Below are 24,106 nucleotides of genomic sequence, written 5' to 3' on the forward strand. Positions count from 1 at the left end.
GAACCTCCCTTGCTAGAAGCTGTGTGAATATTTTGCAGAACTACTGTTAACCTTATACAGCCATAAATTAATTTGTTAAGTACCAGATACACTTGACCCTGAACAAACCTAAATTCCCATGAATGGCACAATCTTCAAAATCTAAGAGTATATTGTATATGAAGGTTTCTTGTATCTAAGGGGTTGTCTCCATGACAATGGAAGGAGACAGAAGGAGAAGCTAATCGTGGCTTACCCGGATTTTTCAAGGAGCCAGCTTTGCTCCACACAGGGCTCCACAAGCGAGTGTATTGCACCAGTACAAGTCACTTCACAGAAGATACTTCCGGGGGAGGGGTTGGAGTGAACATCATCTGAGTGGCAAGGGATGCTCAACCAATAAAAGAGGCTTGCCCCCCAGGCTCTCCCCCCTTTCTCCTTTGAGAATAAGAAAGGCTCCCCTGCATTCAGGGACAAGCCTCATTCACCACAATGAGAGTTACTTCTGAGTAGACACTAACTGGTTTGTGTTTGGAAACACAGACAGGAACAATCTCCTCTCCCCCCGCCCTTACTTCCTTAAATGAACAATCCTTTCCGAAACAGTGTTCAAACTGCCCTGCTGCGATCAATCGAAGCTTCGACATTAAGGCTCTCTAAATGCGTTATTTTGATTCATGGGAATCTCAGTGCACATTTTGGAAACAAGCCTCATTGACCACAGTGGGAGTTACTTCTGCGTGTACACACATATGTTTGTGCTGGGAAAGAGAGGGAGGGGAAACCAGCCCCCATTCTAACCCGATGCTGCGCAGGAACAAAGGTCTGAATTAGTTACTTCTGAAGGCAATAAACCAAACAACAGAGAATCACAGCTTGGGGAAAGCGCTTTACAGCCGTTAGGGAATTAGTGCTTTAAAATGTGTTGTTTCAACTGAGCGGATCTGTGCTGTGTGCATTTAGGGGACAAGCCTCATTCACCACAATGGGAGTTACTTCTGAATAGACACACACATGGTTGTGCTGGGAAACGCAGGGACAGGAAACACCCCTTGACCAGGGTTACGGTGAAAGGCACACCCCTTGGCAGGGCTAACATTCCTGAGGTAAAAGCACGGTGGTTGGGGCACAGAACAACCATGGAGAACCCAACTTAAGGAAAAGAATCAGACTTTAAGCAGTCTCGGGAAATCTGTTTTTCCCCTGATAAGCTCCGGGGTGGCTGCTGGATGGCCACGACATCATGCATCCCTAATGACCTCCAAACGCAGCCAGACGGGAGTAAATCGCTCATGGAGACACCCCTCAAGCCATTGGCATACCAAATATACACTTAGCACAACTCAGAAAGCAAGTTCCACATTGAATTCTGAAATTAGTTCTTCCTCTCTTTCAACGGCAGCTTCCCATATGTAAAAAAGGGACAATACGAACTTCTTCATAGTGGTGTTTGGAACGTTAAAGAGGAAACGATAATGCAATGCATAAATAAACTAATATATAAGGAATAGCCATGGGCATTACTATATAGAAACACAGGAAGTAGCCTTATACTGTGTCACACCATTGGTCCATCTAGCTCAGTACTGAACCTGGCACCATTTGCATATCTACCGAGATATGGCCCTTCTTCATAGTGCACTAGTTTGTAAAGCCAACTGATCAATGTAGAACATACAGTCCAGATTTTTGGACTACAGCTTCCACAACCCCTTAAACACCAACCTTGCTGGCTGAGGCTTATAGGAGTTGTAGTTCAAAACAACTGGAGAACACCAGGTTGCCTGTAGGAATAGATTAGTCTAATAGATTAGACTATTAGGGGGAAAAACCCTTCATGACCCTCAATGTTATATTCTTCCTTTCCATAGGCAGCAAAAGAGGTTTAAAGTTTTACGTGATATGCTTTGCAGTCTGCCATAATGTCCCAAGTGGTTGCCAAGATCTGTTCCTTGGTTTCGCTCAAGATACAGTAGAGCAGTTGACAACTTTTAAAAGAACAAATACTTCAAAACTTACCTCCCAAATAGTTTTGCCTTCTGATTTTAAAAATCCCTCTACCAGAGGTGGGCAACCTGTGACCCTCCAAATGCTGAAACTCCCATCATAGAATCATAGAATAATAGGGTTGGAAGGGGCCTACAAGACCACTGAGTCCAACCCCCTGCTCAGTGCAGGAATCGAAGTTAAAGCATCCCTGACAAGTGGCTGTCCAGCTTCTTCTTGAATGCCTCTAGTGTGGGAGAGCCCACCACCTCCCTAGGTAATTGGTTCCATTGCCGTATTGCTCTAATAGTCAGGAAGTTTTTCCTGATGTTCAGCCGGAATCTGGCATCCTGTAGCTTGAGCCCATTATTCCGTGTCCTGCATTCTGGGATGATCGAAAAGAGATCCTGGCCTTCCACTCTCTGACAACCTTTCAAGTACTTGAAGAGCACTATCATATCTCCCCTCAGTCTTCTTTCCTCAAGGCTAAACATGCCCAGTTCTCCCAGTCTCTCCTCATAGGATTTTGTTTCCAGACTCCTGATCATCTTCATTGCCCTCCTCTGAAGGCTTCTCCAGTTTGTCTGCATACTTCTTAAAGTGTGGTGCTCAGAACTGGACACAGTACTCCAGATGAGGCCTAACCAGTGCTGAGTAGAGGGGAACTAGTACTTCCCAGGATTTGGAAGCTATACTACTATTAATGCAGCCCAAAATAGCATTTGCCTTTTTTGCAGCCACATCATATTGTTGGCTCATATTCAGCTTGTGATCGACAACAATTCCAAGATCCTTCTCGCATGTAGTATTGTTGAGCCACATATCCCCCATCTTGTAACTGTGCATTTGGTTTCTTTTCCTACGTGCATAACTTGGCATTTATCTCTACTAAATTTCATTCTGTTTTCTGCCCAGTGCTCCAGCCTATCAAGATCACTTTGAATTTTGTTTCTGTCTTCCAGGGTATTATAGCTATCCTGCCCAATTTTGTGTCATCTGCAAATTTGATCAGCATTCCCTGCACCTCCTCTTCCAAGTCATTAATAAAAATGTTGAAGAGCACTGAGCCCAGGACTGAGCCCTGTGGTACCCCACTCATTACCTCTCCCCAGTTTGAGAAGAACCCATTGATAAGCACTCTTTGAGTCCGATTCTGTAGCCAACTGTGGATCCACCTGATAGTTGTTTCATCTAGCCCACTTTGAGCTAGTTTGCTCATCAGGATATCATGGGGCACTTTGTCGAAAGCTTTGCTGAAGTCGAGGTATATGATGTCTACAGCATTCCCACGGTCTACAAGGGAGGTTACCTGATCAAAAAATGAGATCAGATTCGTCTGGCAGGACTTGTTTTTGACAAATCCATGTTGGCTTCGAGTAATCACGGCATTGTTTTCAAGGTGCTTACAGATGGATTGCGTTATCATCTGCTCCAATCATCTCTCACCACTGGCTAGGGGTGATGGGAGGTGCAGTCCAAAAAACATCTGGATGGCCACAAGTTGCCCATCCCTACCCTAGACTTCAAATTGCCTATTTGTTTCAATCTCTCTCAATGCTCTTTTTAAAAGGTCTGCTAATGGGTTGTTTTGACCACGTACTAAAGCTTTTTGAAGAGGCTACTTGGTATTAATAGAGAATTACTGCTTTAAAACAAACAGTTACAATTACAAACAGCTGTTCAAAATGTGCCAGTAGGCCCAGTCAGGCTCATTGCACCAGACAGGCAGGTGAAACTGACAAAAATGGTTAGAACAGATTTCTGCAATACTGGGCAAGGATCTCCTGCACAGACCAGACTGAACTATGTTGCTTACTTGGTACCCCATTTTACCTGATTGTACAAGTTAGTCCATTTTTACTCCAGCATCCATGGATTTAGTGTAGATGAGTGACAAAGAAATATGTCTGAACTCTAAAGCAATCCTGCAGCCATTCTTACAGGTGGTAGTAGTTACCTGTAATGCAGAATTATCCATCTTGGGCTGCCAAACATGCAACTGATAAAAAGGGTATGATTTCCAGACCAAGCAAGTCTGTTACCATGCTTGCTCAAGGCACATATCTCTCTACATGTTTGAAAACTACTTTTCTGTAGTCAGGGAATAAGCCCTTCTGGAAAATGAACAACTGTGGGGATTTTAGTGCCAGTACTAGGAAAACCTTTTCCCCCTTGGGTCCTAGCTCTGTTCTTTCACTTCTATTGGTCCAGTAGAATTGGCCCAGAAACTAGTTCATTTACCAAAATACACAGGAGCACAACATCAATTCACCCTTTTCCAAGCCCCCAGGTCTTCCTCTTAATTTCCAATTATCTTTCCTAAATTAATTGGATCTAACACACTTTTCTCTTTCTTTCTTTGTGTGTAATTCAAAACCTGGCTTTTAACAGTGTGTGTTAAATATTAAATGTTAGTGGTTCAAAATATTATTTAATCATCATCATCACCACCACCACAACATCAATTTTCAGTTCTTTCCGCAATGGCTGTGAGAGGGCAGGGCGAGGGATCTGATGTCAGATTCCCTCTCCCAAGTTCACAGGAGTGTCTACATCCTCAGGAGGGGGGATCCAAAATATCCTATGGTCCCTGGGACACTCATCCAGGGGCCATAAGATTGCTTTGTAAATCTTCAAAACTCATAACATTCCTGGAAGTAGATTGGCTTGAGAGTAGCTGTTTTCCAAAAACTTTGAAGTAAACTTCATATTTTAATGGGGTTTTAAACCTAGAAATCCAATGTCCAAACCAAGCAACCTATCCCATGTACAATCCAGTTGAACTCCACAAGTTGAGACACAGAGCTGTCACAAAAAATGGCATCTCCATGTAAATATCTCCCTCTCTGTAACATATTGTTTAGCCAATGTTATGACTTCATAACACTTCTTGATTCCCACCAGGAACAGACAGTGATCTGGAGATGAGGCAGGGGAATACACATACGTGTGGCATCACAACACAAGACAAGTGATGCTACACACTGAACTACGCACTGAAGAGAGCTTGGCATAGCGAAGTTGACACTGGCCCTTATAGCAGGAAAAGTGTTGAAAAGTGGGGAGTCTAGAGTTTAATACTTGCTGCTATTACTTTAGGCATGCCGACTCTGAATTCCGCTGCCAGAAGAAAGGCTTCACAGAGAAACAGCTTTGCCCATTGATGCAAAAGGATGCAGGCAAAATGGCGGCATGGGGGAGAAATCAGGTAGACTCTGGGTGACTGTGATCCTTCTACAGTTAACACTAACTTAAGCAAAACTAAAAGGAGCACAATGGGAATTGCTTCTTGTTCTGTCTGGCACACAAAGACAGCTCCTGCTAAAACTGCTGTATGCAGTAATAGTCAATCCAAATCACTGTGCCAGAAGTCATGAAATCATTCCTTAAAAAACAAACAGAGGCTAGCACCTAAGCACAGCTGTGTTAACAATTGAAACTTGTTCCTAAAAACAGAAGTGTGCCTTTAAATCTAAAAAAAAACAGCTTCTCAAAAAAAGTTCTCACACTTGCGGAGTTGGGCATACCTTCTTTCACCCAGTCTACAATTACTGTAGTCTACTTTTACTGTAATACACACATTCCTTTCCCAGTCACCATTTTCAGGTGTTTTACAGCCTTTCTACTCAAGGCTGTAATTGTGTGCTCATGATTGTACACTCAGGGAAGTTTGAGGATCCTTTACACGACATTGTCATCCTCCAGTGCCTCTCCCATGCTTTGAAACCATTATCGTAGGGTTTTTTTTAGATCGAGGAAAGTCTGGTATATCTTGAATGGGCTAAGAAATGCTCCATGTATTTGCACAATTCCACTATTCCACAACGCCATCTAGTGACCATATAATGGACAAATAGAATGGCAGAGAAAGAAAACCCCCAGAAAAAGCATGTGTAAAGGAGCCAATCTTAAACCTGCAAAGAAAGCAGAAGCCCCGGTAAAGGTGTGGGGTAAAAGCCTCATGTAGAAATGCCCTTAAAGAGGTACATACCAAATTTTAGATATGTGCACCCTTCAGGCTTGAGGAAGAAGATGCATATTAAGTACTCAGATATATCTGGACCAGAACATTTATTTATTATATGTTTAATATGCCCAATACTAGACATTCTCTGGGTGGATTACAAAAGCTGAAGAATAGAATTCAATATAAAATCAGAAAAGAATAGAATGCATAAGAAACACAAGAGTGAGCATCATTCCTACACCCTTCCTTTATGTATCAGAGTTGATAAGTTTGAAAAGAACACATTGCTGCATATAGTTTGGCCCTAGTTCTATTCGTTTGAGAACCCCAACCAAAACTAGCTTGCTTGTAGCTGTGAATTCAGTCTAAGAATGCCCTCTCCCACTTTAATCTGGCTGCCAAGACCCTTCATATTTCCCACACATGCACCAGCTGCAAACAAGATGACATCACTTCCAATCACTCAGCATGGTGCAAGCAAAGCACCATCACCTCCAATCAGCAGGGTACAAAATAAAGCACTCTCTTATCTAATGACTAAACAGGAAGCCAACATATGGTGTAAACAAACAACACAAACATAAAGCAGCTCAAAAGGCAAGAATATGTGCATATAATTTTAATATAAATTATCCTGCAATGAGGGTTCTGCCTACATTTCAGAAATCATTGTGTTATCAACAGTTACTCAGTCAATACATAGGATAAAATATTTCTCTTGCTATTATAGTTTTCATTAAAATGTGCTTTAAAGTTAGCTGAAAATTACAATCATGGAAGGAGGGTGAAAATGCTTCCTCCCTACTGGTTGACAATATTATGATATCACATCTCTCCTCCTCCAGCTACTGCTGAGAAAATTTATAGCTTACAAATTCCAAAATTTGTTGGGTTTTCACTCACTTTTCTGTCTTTTAAAGCAGTTCTGCTGTCACCTCACAGGCCCTCAGATCCTGTCAGGCAATTCAGGTGAGCAAGCTGAAGTCTTTTAGAGGATGGGCGCTCTGTTTCTCCAGCTACTGTTACTGAGCAGGACTTCAGGGTGTCTCCTCTGTCATTCATAGGGGCATAGGAAGCTGTGCTATACTGAGACAGACCATTGGTCCATCTAGCTCAGTACTGGCAGCACTGACTGGCAGCAGCTCTCCAGGGTTTCAGGCAGGAATCTTTCCAGCTCTGCCTGGAGATGCCGGAGATTGAACCACAGACCTTATGCATGGAAAGCAGGTGCTCTACCACTGAGCCACTGTCCTTCCTTAGGCCAAAAAGCCATGCCTTGATGCAATAGTCTTTTGAGGATGAGATGGATGCAGCTCTTATTAGGGTGGGAGATGGGGGCGGGCACAGAGGAGCTCTCTCCTTCCCTATCTCCATCTCTAGGGACCATGGAGGTGGCATGGTAGAGAACAGAAGGCAGAGAACAGCATCCAGGGAGAGAAAGTACTTGATTTAAATGAAAGGCAAGGCCATGGAAGGTGTGCAGGCTGATGTCTTGATTGTCACTAGGTGTGCCCAGGGGAAAGATGAGGGGGGGGGAGATGCTCTCAGAGCAAGAGGGCTGCCTATGAACTGTGGGGAAACAGAACTGGATTGAAGCTCCTTTTACTTGTTTGCTTAATCCTGGAAACCTCATTTTAAGCCTATGAAGGAACAGAACTGTCTTACATTTTAGTATATAGGTTGCTGGGGGTGGGGTCTTTTCTTTTTTTGTATGTGCGCAGGTCAGTACCAACCAAAACATCAAAAGCTTAGTTAAAGATTATTGGAATCAGGATGTTAGTTCAGCAAGCCTAAAGTCTGCAGAAAATTAATGGATAAGATTATCCCTTCTCCGTGAGCCCCTGCCAAAGGAAGTGAGGCGGGTGGCTACTAGGAGGAGGGCTTTTTCTGTTGTGGCACCCCGGCTCTGGAATGAGCTCCCTAGTGAGGTTCGCCTGGCACCTACATTGTACTCCTTTCGGCGCCAGGTGAAGACCTTTTGATTTTCCCAGGCATTTTAGCATTTTAGCTTTCTAAATTTTTATCTTTGCTGTTTTAAATCTGTATTTTAAACTCCTGTACTGCTGCTAGGTTTTATTGTGGTTGTATTGTTATATTGTGGTTTTAATGTTCTATATATTTTAAATTGTTTTATTGTGTGTTGTTTGGTTTTAATTTTTGTGAACCGCCCAGAGAGCTTTGGCTATTGGGCGGTATAGAAATGAAATAAATAAATAAATAAATAAATAAGAGGAGATAAGGAAGTGGACAGGAGGTTCAACAGAAGGACAGAGGGATAACAAGGTTTGCAAAAGGTTTTCCTAGGAGTTTGAAGTCAGAATGTCTGTGCAGAGGAAAAATATGAAGGGTTTGCAGGAGGTTCAACAGGAGGTCAGAGGAAGAATCCAGGGATAGGAATATAGGGCAAAGGGGAACAAGAACCTACCCTCCTGATTGGTTGGAGAAGGGAGGGACCAGGCTATTTTTAAGATATAAAAGCTTGAGGCAGAGGGCAAAATTCAGAAAAAGGAGGATGAAAGAGATCAGAAGATAAAGAACACAGAAAGAAGCACAGAATCCTAGAGGAAGGAAAGAGCTGCTGGAACTGGAGAATATTGCTGGGAAGGGATTTAGACAAGATAGGAACACAGACAAGTTAGGTTATCTGAATGCATTTATCCCTGTTTATTTTATTATCCTATTGCTCTTATGGTTTTTGTATGTCGTATGTGTGTATCCATTTAGATTTTAACACTTTTTCTATTAACAATGTTTTTCAATAAACATGTAAACTTTGCTGTTTGAAATGTTGTGGTGTCTTTTCTTGCTGGATTATCCATCCCACATCTAAAAACCAACCCACCCCTCCCCAAAGGAAGATGCTATTTGCCCTGGAATCCCAGCTCTTTAGGACAGGCTGCACTTATTGATGATTCAACCTGTTCTGGAAGGGGTTGCGCTCCCTCTGAAGGATTGGGTCTGTAGCTTGGCAGTGCTCCTTGGTGCTACGCTGTCCCTGGATCTTCAGGTGCCAGCGGTGACAAGGAGTGCATTTGCACAATTATGCTTGGTGCATCAGCTGCAACTCTTCCTGAATCAGTCGGACCTTGCAAGAGTAATCCATGCCTAACTTATATCACATTTAGACTGCTACAACGTGCTCTGTGTGGGGCTACCCCTGCAACGTCCAGAATATTCAGTTGGTGCACAATGTGGCAGCTAGGCTGCTAGCTGGTGCACTGCCCCGGGACAATATTACCCAAACCAAGAAAAGAAAATGTACGTATACCTTGACACACAATGTACAACAACCAAACAAGTCAAAGGTATGCCAGTATTTCTACTCATAGAGCCCAGCACAGTCTGTTAACATCTTAATCAAGTGTGCGATACAGCAAGGCCTGATATACTGCAAACTCCACGTACCAGATCACATGGGAACAGACTTGGATATGCTGAATATAGAACATGCAGTGGCAAGTGGTTAGAACTTGGATATAAATATTTTTGTTTTTTAAAAACATCTTGGGTAAAAATATTAAAACTAGGGCACTTTTGCTCTATATACTATTTCTTACAGAGCACTGTTGATATTGCTACACCAAAAATTGGATAGCTGGCCTGCATATTAAGAATCTGGTGAGAGATATTTTTATATATTCATGAGAAATATACTGATTTGTAATAATGTATATTAATGAATTAGTGTTCTTAAAAGAATTAATTTTTACTTTGATTCAAGCCACTGAGGAAGGCCACACAGGCCGAAATGCGTTTGGCTTTGCTTTGAGATCATCGAGTATTTTTTCCTGCTTATCAGTTCCATGAGCATCCAGCAAGGAGTGACTTGAACCACCATTCTATCATTTTTACCTTATTGACTACATATTGATTATATATTGACCTTTTTCATTCCTACATAGCCTGTGCTGGGTGGGCTCTATGAGGATTTGTCATACATTACATTGTATTGTACAGATTTTGATTTTTGTGTTGTGCCTTTTTAAATAATTGGGGATTACACCCACAGTTTAAATAAATGCTGTGTTCAATATTTACAGTTTATTGTATTAGTGACATTGAAGTTGTAGAAATACTAGCATACTTTGACCTTTTTGGTTGTTGGGACAATATTGCACTTGCCTTGAAAAGATCTGTGCTGTTTCTGCCAACTGTTTTTCAAGCACAATTCAAGGTGTTAGTTTTAACCTTTAAAGCCCTAAACAGCGTAGGAACTGACTGTCTTGCTATTGTCATTATCATTATCATTCCACCTTTTTTCCTCTTGAAAGGAACCCAAGGTGGCTTACAACAACCCTGTGAGATAGGCTAGGTTGAGAGTCAGTGGCTGACCCAAAGTCACCCAGTGAGCTTCATGGCCGAATGAGGACTAGAACCAGGATCTCACAAGTCCCAGTCCAACAGTCTAACTACCACACCACACTGGCTATGAACTTGCCTGAATATTACTATCTGCAAGAGATGCCCTTTTGAGGGCGTCATTACCCACAGAGGCCCATTTGTTGGGCATGTGATAAACGGCTTGCTCATGTGTTGCCCCCAAATTTTGGAATATGCTCCCCCAAAAACTATGAGTGGCCCCCACACTTTTGGCCTTTGAAAAGATGCATCTTTACACCCTTTCTAATTTAGCCTTCCAAAATGTGTACTTTTAATTTTTTTATATTTTTACCGTTTTTAATGTTACTTTATTGTTTTAAGGTTTTATTGTTTTAAATTTTTGTACACTGCCTTATGGGCTTTTTAGCAGTGCTGGGATGCAGTGCTGAAAGCAGCAGTACTGGTCTAGGCAGCTGCAGGGGCCACAGCCACTCTTTCCTCCACTCTCGGCTGTGGTGGGCCCTAGCAATTGCCTCACCATGCCGGGTGCTGGGCTGGAGCCTGATCACGGATTTGTTGTGAGGATAAAAAGTGGGGGGAATCATATATGCTATCTCAAGCTCCTTGGAGGAAGGGTGGGATATACACGTAATAAAATAAAACGGAAGGAGGGAGCAATCCTATGGCCGCCAGACAGCAGCTAGACCGTCATAGGATATTGTGTTATGCAGAAACCGACCCCCCCACACAAACTTCCACACTGCCTCGGAGGCAGCACAACAGTCCCATCCTCTGCGCTCGCAAGAGGAGCACAGAGAGGCTGAAAAGGGGCATGGTTGGGGGCGTTCCAGGGCGGGGAGGGCAGAAATGCCTGTATGACACATCCAACGTGTCGTACAGCAGCCTTCTCCCCACTCCGTCCTCCTGCAGCTAGACAGCCACAATCGGCTGTCTAGCCGAAAATTCAGGGCAGGAGAAATGCGGAGGGAACGATCTCCACAGCCACTCTTTCCTCCAAAAAAGTCAGCACAAAAATTGAAAGATGTATTTTTAAAACACATTCTCTCTCAAAATATGCATTTCTAAACATATTTTGATCATGTCTCTTAGCCAAAACCTCTGTATCAGAACATTTGGGAAGTGCAACATCTGGTCGATAACTAATTTCTAATATCCCACATTAGTCTGTGACAGCAATTTGGATCACAAGTTGCAACGATTCAACTCCTCAAACGTTGCTATTTGTGGGTGGGTGTCAAATGAGTTTGTGTGCCCAGGGAGTCCACCCATACCCTTGATCTGAAACATCTTCTTCATCAGAAGATGGGTTTTATGCAGTTCAAAGTTTCATTCTCCTACATGAACAATTTTTCTGCTGACTTTTAAAAAAAAATTGCACAAGGAAATTGCACATTTAAAATTAACATGGAAACAGAACAGACTGATATGGGTGAACACATATGAAACTGACACAGACCCAAAATAGGATGATTATTTTTGTCCATCCCTAGCCATGCCGTCCCTTGTCAGTAGAGACTAGTCCACACAGAGTCAGCTGCAATGTGTGTATTTTGCCCCACTGCAACTCCATCCCCAATGGCAGCACTTTAATGGTTCCACACATGAGCCAATGGCAGCCAATCTCATGTGGGAAAAAGAAAAGGTGCACTTAGGAGTACCACTGGATTAAGGGCTAAACTTGCTCTCTGCTCCTTCTTTACCCCATATAACTCAATGGCAGCCTTGAGAACTGAGCCAGCTCTACCTGCATAGCCCCATGGCGTGCCGCTAGAATGTGACAACTCTGGAAAATGGCCTATATAACACAAAAGAAAGCATCCTGGTGGAAATCTGGTCATAGTAAGGCTAATTCCTTGAGCGGAGCTGTGAAGAATGCTCCTAAGCAAGAGGAGAAGCTTGTATATTAAATAATAGTGGATGATATCTGAGATTCTCCCTTGTGGTCTCCAAACATAGAGATATATTACATCAAGAATGGCAGAGTTCCCACCAGATGTGCATGCACACTGTGGGGATGCTTGGACAACACATCATGAGCATCCAGTTCCTAAACATGCAACTGAAGATGAGCCTCAGTTGTTTGCTTTGGCTACACTTGTTTAGGTTGGAGGGACTCCACATAAGAGGTTTCCCTGGGCCAAGGTTAGTTGACACCTAACAGCAGGTCTCTACAACACTGCCTGGGAAAGTCACTTTTCTTCTTAGCAGGTCCTACCACAATCTGCTTTTTAGCACATGCTGAAAGGCAATCTAGACAGCTGGTGAAACATTCCCAAAACCCAGTTCGACAAGCCAAACTGTATTAAAAAAATGGCTGTGTGAATCTTCTTTAACTCTATCTCCACTGCAACAGATAGCCTGAACGTAACAGATACAGTTGTGTAGACTTCACAGAGTGAACTTAAAATGAATAGTTCAACTTGTGACATTACTTACTCACACAGCAGAACACCATTTTCTAATCCAGACCGAAAATCTTTGTCACCAAAGGTTCTTCCCGTTACTTGCTGTAAAAAAAAAAGGGGGGAAATTAGTCCATCAAATAGCAGTTTTGTTTTTAACAAAAACAATCTTTCTGGAAGCCTTCCCCCAACCAGGCACCCCCCAGATGGCCATGCTAGCTTAGGATGATGGGAGTTGTAGTCCAATACATCTGGAGGGCACCAGACTGCTTTATGGTAAAGCACCCCAGTTCAGTTCTGGAACAATAACCTTGGCCTTCTCTCCAGGCACAGCCGAGACATCTATTTTCAGCCTATGATTTAAAGGGTCATATTAGGGCTTCTCCCCCCTTCATGGATCACTGCCTTGTTGTGGCGAAGGGGCTTGCGTAACTCAGTGAAGCCATAAGCTATGCTGTGCAGGGCCACCCAAGAAAGACAGGTCATGGTGGAGAGTTCTGACAAAATGTGGTCCACTGGAGAAGGAAATGGCAACCCACTCCAGGATTCTTGCCAAGAAAACCCCATGGAATGTATCACAAGGCTAAAAGATATGACGCCAGAAGATGAGCCCCTCAGGTCGGAAGGTGTCCAAAATACTACTGGGGAAGAGCAGAGGGTATTTCCAAGTAGCGCCAGAAAGAGTGAAGCGGCTGGGCCAAAGCTGGAAGGACACTCAGCTGTGGATGTGTCTGGTGGTGAAAAGAAAGTCCGATGCTGTAAAAAACAATATTGTTTAGGAACCTGGAATGTCAGATCAATGAATCAAGGTAAGCTGGAGGTGGTCAAACATGAGATGGCAAGATTGAACATCGACATCTTGGGAATCAGCGAACTAAAATGGACAAGCATGGGCGAGTTTAATTCAGGTGACCATTATAACTACTACTGTGGGCAAGAATCCCTTAGAAGAAATGGAGCAGCACTCATAGTCAATAAAAGGGTCGGAAAAGCAGTACTGGGGTACAATCTCAAAAACAATAGAATGATCTCAGTATGAATCCAAGGCAAACCATTCAGCATCACAGTAATTCAAGTTTATGCCCCAACCACTGAGGCCGAAGAAGCTGAGGTTGATCGGTTCTATGAAGACCTACAACACCTTCTAGAACTAACACCAAAAAAAGATGTCCTTTTCATCATAGGGGATTGGAATGCTAAAGTAGGAAGTCAAGAAGTAACCGGGATAACAGGCAGGCATGGCCTTGGTGTACAAAATGAAGCAGGACAAAAGCTAATAGAGTTTTGCCAAGAGAACACGCTGATCATAGCAAACACTCTTTTCCAACAGCACAAGAGGCGACTCTACACATGGACATCACCAGATGGTCAATATCGAAATCAGATTATGTCCTTTGCAGCCAAAGATGGAGAAGCTCTATACAGACAGTAAAAACAAGACCTGGAGCTGACTGTGGCTCAGACCATGAGCTTCTTGTTGCAAAATTTCGGCTTAAATTGAAGAACGTAGGGAAAACCACTAAACCATTCAGGTATGACCTAAATCATATCCCTGATGAATATACAGTGGAGGTGAGGAATAGATTTCAGGGATTAGACCTGATAGACAGAGTGCCTGAGGAACTATGGATGGAGGTCCGTAACATTGTTCAGGAGGCAGCAACGAAATCCATCCCAAAGAAAAAGAAATGCAAGAAAGCCAAGTGGCTGTCTGATGAGGCTTTACAAGTAGCTCACGAAAGAAGGGAAGCGAAAAGCAAGGGAGAAAGGGGAAGATATACCCAACTGAATGCAGAGTTCCAGAGAATAGCAAGGAGAGACAAGAAGGCCTTCTTCAATGAACAATGCAAAGAAATCGAGGAAAACAACAGAATGGGAAAGACTAGAGATCTCTTCAAGAAAATTGGAGATCTCAAGGGAACGTTTTGTGCAAAGACAGGCATGATAAAGGACAAAGAAGTAGGGTTGGCGGAGAATTTCTCCCCGAAACTTCGGGCGGCCGAGAGCCAACGTGTTCGGCCCCCCGAACAAGTTTCGGGGAGAAATCCTCCAAACCCCCCCGCACCCCCCCCCCGGGACGGAACTTACCTTTGCCGAATGTCCCTCCCAGCGGCGGGTCTGGCCGGCGGTTCGGTGGGTCTTCGTCTGGGGCGGGAGCGGCAGCCGGTCTTTCGACCAGCTGCCGCCGCCGCCATTCCAAGAAAAGAAAAGAAAAAAAAACGCCCCCATGATAGGCTACGTGACAATTAATGTAGCCTATCACGGCTAGATTTGCAAAGTCAGCCGTGATAGGCTACGTAAATCGTCACGTAGCCTATCACGGGTGACTTAAAAAAAAAAAAAAAAGCACGTACGGATAATGGCAGCCCCTATAGGGAGCCGCCATTCCCGTTCCTTATTTGGTCGCTGTAGTCTACGTAAATCTTTACGTAGACTACAGCGACCAAATAAGGAACGCGAATGGCGGCTCCCTATGGGGGCCGCCATTTGCGTACGCGCTTTTTTTTTTTTTTTAAGTCACCCGTGATAGGCTACGTGACGATGTACGTAGCCTATCACGGCTGACTTTGCAGATCTAGCCATGATAGGCTACGTTAATCGTCACGTAGCCTATCACGGGGCCTTTTTTTTTTTTAACTTTTTAGTTTGCGGCCGGGCGATGCGAGGCGCCTCCTCCCCGGCCTGAATTTCGGCCGGGCGAGGCAGGAAGCCTCCCCCCCGGCCTGAATTTCGGCCGGGCGAGGCAGGAAGCCTCCCCCCCGGCCTGAACTTTGTGGGGAGAGCAGCGAAGCGCCTCCCCCCCACCGCGAAAAGCTTCGAGGACAGGTAAGGGACTTTCGTGCACCCCTACAAAGAAGGCAGGGACCTAACAGAAGCAGATGAGATTAAGAAGAGGTGGAAAGAATACACAGAAGAACTATACAGGAAAGATCATAATGTCCCTGATAGCCATGATAGTGCGGTCACTGAACTTGAGCCGGACATCCTTGAGAGTGAAGTCAAGTGGGCCTTAGGAAGCATTACTAACAACAAAGCTAGCGGAGATTCCAGCTGAGCTATTTCCCAGTAGTAACGTATGGCTGTGAGAGCTGGACTATAAGGAAGGCTGAGCACCAAAGAATTGATGCTTTCGAACTGTGGTGCTGGAGAAGACTCTTACGAGTGCCCTGGACTGCAAGGAGGTCAAATCAGTCAATCCTAAAGGAAATCAACCCTGACTGCTCATTGGAAGGACAGATACTGAAGCTGAAGCTCAAATATTTTGGCCAACTAATGCGAAGAGAAAAGTCACTGGAAATGACCCTGATGCTGGGAAAGACTGAAGGCAAAAGGAGAAGGGGACGGCAGAGGATGAGATAGCTAGATAGCATCACCAATGCAATGAATATGGACTTGAGCACGCTCCGGGAGAGAGTGGAGGACAGGAAGGCCTGGCCTGCTATGGTCCATGGGGTCACGAAGAGTCGGACATGACTTAACGACTGAACAACGTTAGGGCTTCTCTACCGATCAAATACTTTTATAAAATAATACGGTTTAACTAATTGATTATAGATGGTAAACATCTGAAATGTCACACCAATGCATTGTCATCTGCAAGGCTGTCTTCTTTATAACTTTTATTATCATTATATAAAAACCCAATATGCTGATTTACTGAGATGCTCTAAGAAATTATATGTTTTCATCTTCTTGCATCTAATGAAGCAAACTCTTGCTTATGTGTACTTAAGCCGTGGAGGGCTGTAGGTTGTTTAGGCTGCAACAGAGACTAAGCCTGCCTTCACACTAAAGAAAACCCATGCAGTCCTCCGTTCTGGAGCCTTTCCGCATTTACCGCGACCTCCCAGACAGCAACCACGTGACACTGATTGCTGAGAGGGGAAGCTTTAATTTTCAAGGTTCCATAGAACTCCATGAAACAGCACCATCTAGTGGCTGTTTTAATGATGTAACATTCCAAGTTAAAAAGATAGTTCATTAGTTCCGGAACTTTTCACGATGGAATAACCAGGAAATACCTCTGGATGTGCCCTGGAGGTTGCTGACATCATGAAGAGGACCTGCAAACTTCCGTGAGTGAGCAATCTCAATAGCAGGATAAAAGCTATGTGTGAAGGAACCCTAAAACAGGTACCCTTTTGGAATGTTTATCTTGATTCAGTACACAAATGACTACATGCATCTGAGTTGATTAGACATGGAGGGCATTATCTAATGGTATCATTCCACAGACTCAAAGAGCACTAGTGAAATGCCACCAGTTTCTTTCCATTGCACAAGCAAGTGTGAATTATGCTTATGCAGGCAGTTGTGCAAGTGTAATGTGCAAACACACTTGTGCAAATGTAACTGTAGTGGATTCTTGTCTTGACCATAGTTTGGAAGCTACTTTCCACTAGTGCAACATCATTTGCACTAGCGGAATGACATAGTTGGATATTGCCCAAAGTACTGATGAATGCACATCAGGAAGCCACTTTTCAGAGGAAATGTTATCAAAGAAATTGCACTTTGGGTTTGTAGAAGTAGTTAAACACAGGTGTGAACTTCAACGGGCTTGGAAAGCCAAATCCTCCAACAACCAAGTTGCTCAGGGACCAAATGCCCACAATTTTAACTACACTGGACAACAAACCATCACCTCTGAATGGATCATATGGTAGAACCAAAAAGGATACATTCCGAAAGTACACCTCTTGCTACTGACTAACCTCACCAAGCACCCATATACCTAGAATTAGGTTGCAGTACTTCTGTGCCAGTTCCCAGGCAGGGATGGGCCTCAGTACTTCTCTTCCTGGAAGTTAACCAATAGTCCCACTACTGCTTCCCTCACCCATTAAAGCTCTCCAACCAGTTTATACACCATCTTCTAAACCCTTCAGAATGTGGCACCCTGAGTTAGCCACTAGTCAGTCAATGCTCTTTTCCCCAATGGCCAGAGACCACCACCATCCATTCCTCCCCCCGACCCCAACTTTAAATGCTCACACACTGCAAGTTCCACTCTTTCCTCTAAAAGACCAATACATTCCATTCCACTATACTATACAGGCTGGTAATTTTGAGGGATTTAGGGTGGAGGCAGCTCTGAAAATGATCCAATAATCTGCACAGTAGAATGCCACAGGCAGAAACTGGAGACTTCTACCCAGGCCTTCTGTTTGATACTCCTGATATACAGCAACCATTGTCTTTGCAGCCTCCTTAAAATAATGCACAGCATCGCACAGTCATATCTCATGCTCTATTGATGCCTGAGACATTTGCCAAGTCTTTGATAAGATTTAGAAAGCACAGGAAAACAGGAAGAGGCTGCTTTTCATGTGATATCATGATTAAAATCAAGAACCAAAACTAAATATAATTTGTCAACACATCTGTACTTGCACAAGAAATGAATTCATCATCTGGGTTACATTTTCTCCTTTAAAGAGGGTATATTCAGTTTCGACCAAGGGATTACTCTCTTGCTGGGCAGTAATCATAAATGAAATGTGCTTTTACAAAAACAAAAACAACAAAAAAGTAGAATTAATTAGTACAAAGAGACTAAAGTCAGTGTAATGACTCTTCCTGCTGAAAGAAAGAAAGAAAAATGGGGAAGAACCTGTTGGACTACTGCTCTGCATTCTCTCTTCAGTTCCATGTACCTGAGGTTCCTGGATACGCCCCACTGAAATTAACGGAAAATTAGTGGAGATGCTGATGAAGGTCTCCAAAACCTGGGCTCAGAAATGAACTTTGGGGCACCAGAAACCCTGCCTCAGAAGGACAGCCAAGTTTTACAAGCCATAGCCTTCTTGCAGAGGACTACGCAGTAGGCCTTGGGAAACTACATCACCCATAGTTCCCCATACCCCCATCACACTGTTAGCCAGCACACCAGAAGGACAAAGAGAAAGGGGGGGACCCCCTCTCTTCCCCATGCTGTTTCACAGCTGCGTCCAGTGAAGACCTCTCTCATGAAGGCTCCTCCTCCCTCAACAGTTACCACCACCAGCCATTCCAGCAGGCTGTACAGGGATATGACAGGGAGAGTAGGGCCATTTCCGCCAGCCCGGCAGAAAGTCCTCCCTCGTGAAGGCTCCTCCTCCTTCAACTGTCAGCACCAGCAGCCATTCCAGCAGGCTGAGCTGAGGGAAATGAGAAGGGGAAGCAGGGCCGTTCCACCAGCCCTGCTGGAAGAGTTAATCCCCCCCTTCCCCTTCCCCATCCCTTGTGTGTTGTGCCTTTTTAGAGTGTAAGCCTGTGGGCAGGAACTGTCTTATTTAATTAATTACATGTAAGCCATTCTGGGAGCCTTTTTGCCTGAAGAGTGGCATAAAAATACTTCTAAATAAATACCTCTGAGTGAAGGGAGGGAGTGTGTTTGGGAGTGGGGGGCTTTCAGCGTGGTGGGAGGAGTAACGTCTTTTCTGGCCCTTGACTTGGATCAAGAAATATTTCAATTTTTTTCTGGGGGGCCAAACCAAAGAAAGCTTCAGAGAGCTCACCCATCTCTATGTTTTAGTTATATATGTAATTATACCGTTTAAATTAGCCCCATTATGCTCTTGAATCGGCTTCTAATAACAACAAAATCACTAATACAACAAAAACTATAAACATATACATATAATAAAATGCATATACCAATTTAAATTGCCAGATGAATGCCAAAAACGGCTGTTGCATGACCACTAAACAAAGCCATATTACACAATTGTTTTCAGCATGCATCAGTTCATATTACTGAGGCCTGACATGATCCACTGTATTAAGCTAACAAGCCCCAGGTGTCAGAACAGCTTATGGTAAGGGAGGGAGGAAGCAAAAGGTTACAAATAACTAAACAGATGCTGTCCCCAGGTGAATTTTTTTTCCTACAAGATATTGGAAGTCAACTGGCTGGGCGATGCCAAAGCTTAATGAGGCCCTGGCTTGCTTCTTTGATGTGATTATTTGGTATTATTTGGTTTTTATGTGAGTTGAGCAGCAGGCCAGAAAAGGGGTGTTTATTTCCTGCCTTATATTAGGGTTGCATTGTGTGAAACACAGCCATGAAGAGATCATTTGTCTTAGAAAGGATACAGGGAGTGTGCTTGATAAAGTGCGCATTTATTTGTTCATTTACACTGAATAGCTTCCATACTGCTTTGTTTAGAGGAAAATAGTCAAAACATCTGCATTTTGGTCCAACGCAAAGACGGTCTTTCCATGAGAATGCTCCAGTAAACTAAAATAGCTACAGAGATTATCCTAAAGACACTGAGGTATAAATTTGCAAACCTCTTGCTCTGGTTTAATCCCAAAGTACTCTCTTGAGAGTTGAGACTATAGCCTGCAAATGATATGTTCTTCAACTGTTCTGTTTACTTCAATAGAACTGTTCTGGAGTAAGTGGCTTGTGGACTATAGTGTGTTTCTTTTTGCTAGTCAACAGCATTAAACTTTAGGTTGTATTTATCATGGAAAATCACACCATATGTAAGCAGAATTTGAGAAAAGCAAGCCTCCACAAATGATCACATTTTTGGTCTCTATTCCATTTCACTCTTTTCCAGCAAGCCATTTGACAAAAAGAGCATTTAACAAATAGATGAAATACACCACTATTTCAGCGTACTGACGGATCCTTCCCCTGGCCAGTATCTCCATACCAGACATTAACTGCTAAAACAGTGGTAATTTGGAATAAAGGGATTAGTGTTTGGTACCTAAATCATTACCACAAACATCTAATGTGATGTTCTGGAAATCACTCTCTGGTTCATTCTCTAAAACAGAGTAAATCTTTTCATTCTTCCACCCTTTTTTGCCTCTTAGGGAGCAATCCTATGGCTGCTAGACAGTGGCTAGACAGCCATAGGATATGCCGTTTTCTGGGAACCAACCTTGGAGTCTACGCTCTGAGGTCGGTTCCTGGAGAACCAATCTCCTCCCACTTCTGTGCTGCCTTGGAGGCAGCGCGGAACAGCCCCATCCTCCATGCTCGCAAGAGGAGTGCAGAGTGTCTGGAAAGGGGCATGGCTGGGGGTGTTCTGGGGCGGGGAGAGCGTAGCTGCCTGTACGACACATCCTATGTGTTGTACAGCAGCCTCTGTCCCCACTCCGTGCTCCCGCAGCTAGACAGCCGCAATCAGCTTTCTAGCCAAAAAAGCAGGGCAGGAGAAGAAACAATCCCCTCCGTGTTTCTCCTGCCCTGCTTTGGATAGGCGGTCGCCTCCGAGTTCGAAGGCGGCTGCCTATCTCGATAGGATTCCGCCCTTACTTGCTCAAAACTCTCAGAGCAACTCCAGACAGTATAATTAGGGGTGGCGGCAGATACAGGAAGAACAAGTTAGGGTGCAATCCTATGCATGTTTAGACAGAAAAAAGTTCTACAACTGTAGGCCTTTTTTTCTGTCTGAACATGCACAGGATTGCACCCTTACTTGCTTTTTTTGGTCATCCATGATTGTTCATAGGGCTCCTTCACATGGAGCTTTTATCCTGTGATTGAGATTGCTCCTTTTGCAGGCTCTTTACATGACACCGTCACCCTGCCGTGACCCTCCAGGGCATCTCCTGGACTAAATGCCCTGTGTTCCGTTTTTAAATTGATCGCAGGTAATGAGCTATCAAATTACCCAGTTGTGTTCCATTCAGTTTCCTCCGTGTAAATAGTTAAAGTGTCAAGAAGAGGAGCGAGATCAATGAAAGATAATGGAAGACTCAGATATGGGGAGAAGGGGGGGAAGGGGGGGAAGGAAGTGCATGTAAAGGGAGTCAGTGGTGATCCTGCATTTAAAACAGAAGCAAAAAGCCCGTTTTAAATGCAGGATTTTAGGCTGGTGTAGAGAAAAGATGCCCATAATGTCTAAACTGGAGCTTGCATTTCTTTCATCATCACTAGGAGATAAGAAGGCACTATGCAGAACTCACAAGTGGGGGAGATGTACAAGTTCTAATTCAGATATTACAAAGAAACAGAGAGAACAGGATTCTCGTGTTCTTCATATTCAGTACTTTCCACAGGTCAAATGCTGTCAGGCAGAATTTTAAACTTTTTTATTTATTATTTATTATTAAATTTATTAATCGCCCATCTGGCTGGTCACCCAGCCACTCTGGGCGATGTACAGCATACAATAAAACAGTTTAAAACAATAAAATTCTACAATAAAAACATTTTAAATGCAAAGCTGTGGCCTGCATTTAGTATAACACTAACCCACACTATGGATTGTTGAATTTTAGTCATTTAGTCATTTGCATTTTTTTACACTGCTCTATCAGGCGGAAGAGAAACTGACCCACAGTTTGCAAAACAGCCATTCGTTGTTTTAAAAAAAAAAAATAAGCAAGGTAAAAATACAAGTAGCAACACGAGCAAGGTTAAAAAGAGTGCTTACAAACACAGCAACTAAAGATCTGGGCAAATTTCTTTGTATGGCTCCAGAAATACATCAGGTTCAGCACCAAGCAAGCCTTCCTGGGGGAAGAGAGTTCCAGAGACAGAATGCCGCAATTGAAAAGGTCCTCTTTCAGGTCCCCACCCATCTTACTTCCAAAGGTGGGGGAGACCTGAAGAAGGGCCTTCATAGAAGATCTGGATAACTGGGTAGATTCATGTGCTTTAAATATGAGCAAGCTTCTAGCCCTTATGGCTACTACAATATGCTTGAGGATATAAAATGTTCTGGAATCGCAAAAGCCAGAGACATAGCTGAATAAGATATCAAATGATTGTGATACAGCTTTAGTGTCCTTTTCCTCCTATGACTATCAAGACTAAATTATGCAAAATAAGGGGGAATATGCCAATTTGTTTGATTGCAGTTTATTCAGGTCGCAGAATTGATTTTCTTGGCACAGAATTTGCACAGCCCGAGTGAATTAGATTTTTTTTAAAGCACAGTATACACAAACATGCTTTGAAGGCACATCCAAAGAGTATCATCCCACACAACTGGTTGGTAATCATAGAATCACAGAATAGTAAGGTTGGAAGAGGCCTACAAGACCACCGAGTCCAACCCCCTGCTCAATGCAGGAATCCAAGTCACAGCATCCCTGACAGATGGCTGTCCAGCCTTGTCTTGAATGCCTCCAGTGTGGGAGAGCCCACCACCTCCCTAGGTCATTGCTTCCATTGTCATATTGCTCTAACAGTCAGGAAGTTTTTCCTGATGTTCAGCCGGAATCTGGCTTCCTGTAACTTGAGCCCTTTATTCCGTGTCCTGCATTCTGGGATGATCGAGAAGACATCCTGGCCTTCCTCTCTGTGACAACCTTTCAAGTCCTTGAAGAGTGCTATCCTATCTCCCCTCAGTCTTCTCTTCTCAAAGCTAAACATGCCCAGTTCTTTCAGTCTCTCTTCATAGGGCTTTGTTTCCAGTCCCCCTGATCATCCTCTGAACCCTCTCCAGCTTGTCTGCATCCTTCTTAAAGTGCGGTGCCCAAATCTGGACACAGTGCTCCAGATGAGGTCTAACCATGAAATAATGCTTTTCATGCACCAAGAAAGCATGAAAAGCATTATTTGCGAACAAAGAATTTTACAGAGTTGTATGCAGCACTCTCCTGTGCACCTTCTGGCATCGGTCATGACCACTTCGAGATGCCGTATTGATTGGTAGGATCCTGTACAGACATTGGAATGGTTGCTCTCTTGTTGGAGAGCGATTGGAGATGCTTTGTACTAGGTCAGATGATCTGTTGATTGGCTCTGGGTTTCAACAAAGCTCTTTTCTGTTACCTGCTCTCTTTTCACTTGCTATCCTTTTTTAACTGGAGATGCCGGGGAACGAACCTGAGACCTTCTGCACGCAAAGCCTGTCTATCTGTGAACTTGCTCACTTTCCCATTTAACCTATAGTGGACAGGAGGGCATTCCAGAGTGCAACAAAGCCCACTGGTGCCTTGCTTTGTCTCGTCACATCAGTGAAAGAATAGGAGACCTCGCACTTCACAGAGCTCTAAATATGTACAGCTAAGCATATAATAGGCAGCTCCTGCTCATCCACAATTGAAAATGACACACTAAGGAACAAGGGCTTGCTTTTCTTATGTCTGACGCAAGGCTAGAGAGGAGCATAAATGCTAACCAAGGAACAACGTTAGGGAATGCAGGAAAGAGAAATGTACTCATGACAAGTTAGAACTGTCTTCCAAAACAGTTAGCACTAGAAGTCTAAGCCCTCAATATATTCGGTATACAATGCTATCTGACAGTGTTTTGCTAAACAATCCCAGCTTCAGGGCACAATTGTCATATTGACTTGCCTGCTAAAGAGCCCCTGAGCATATGCTACAGAACACTTGGGCATTGCAGAGAATTGTGGGGCTGCACCAGGGGCATTGCTAGGTTCTTAAAAGATCCGGGGCACAGGCCCATAAGACCAATTTGCATGTGTGCACGAGTCTAAGTGCACATCTAATGTGTGTGTGTGTGTGTGTGTGG

General features: G+C 43.6%; 1 protein-coding gene across 1 annotated transcript in view; it reads right to left on the minus strand.

Moving 5' to 3' along the window:
* Window positions 1–24,106, minus strand: part of LIMCH1 (LIM and calponin homology domains 1) — a 273,734-nt gene that overhangs the window by 145,465 nt on the left and 104,163 nt on the right. The window contains 1 exon segment of the mRNA XM_084859780.1: window positions 12,710–12,780. Coding sequence (XP_084715906.1) covers window positions 12,710–12,780 — 71 coding nt within the window.

This window comes from Heloderma suspectum, chromosome 5 (genome assembly GCF_057233095.1).
Source record: "Heloderma suspectum isolate Gila_16-S chromosome 5, 16-S_ref, whole genome shotgun sequence".
In the NCBI taxonomy this organism is placed as follows: domain Eukaryota; kingdom Metazoa; phylum Chordata; class Lepidosauria; order Squamata; family Helodermatidae; genus Heloderma; species Heloderma suspectum.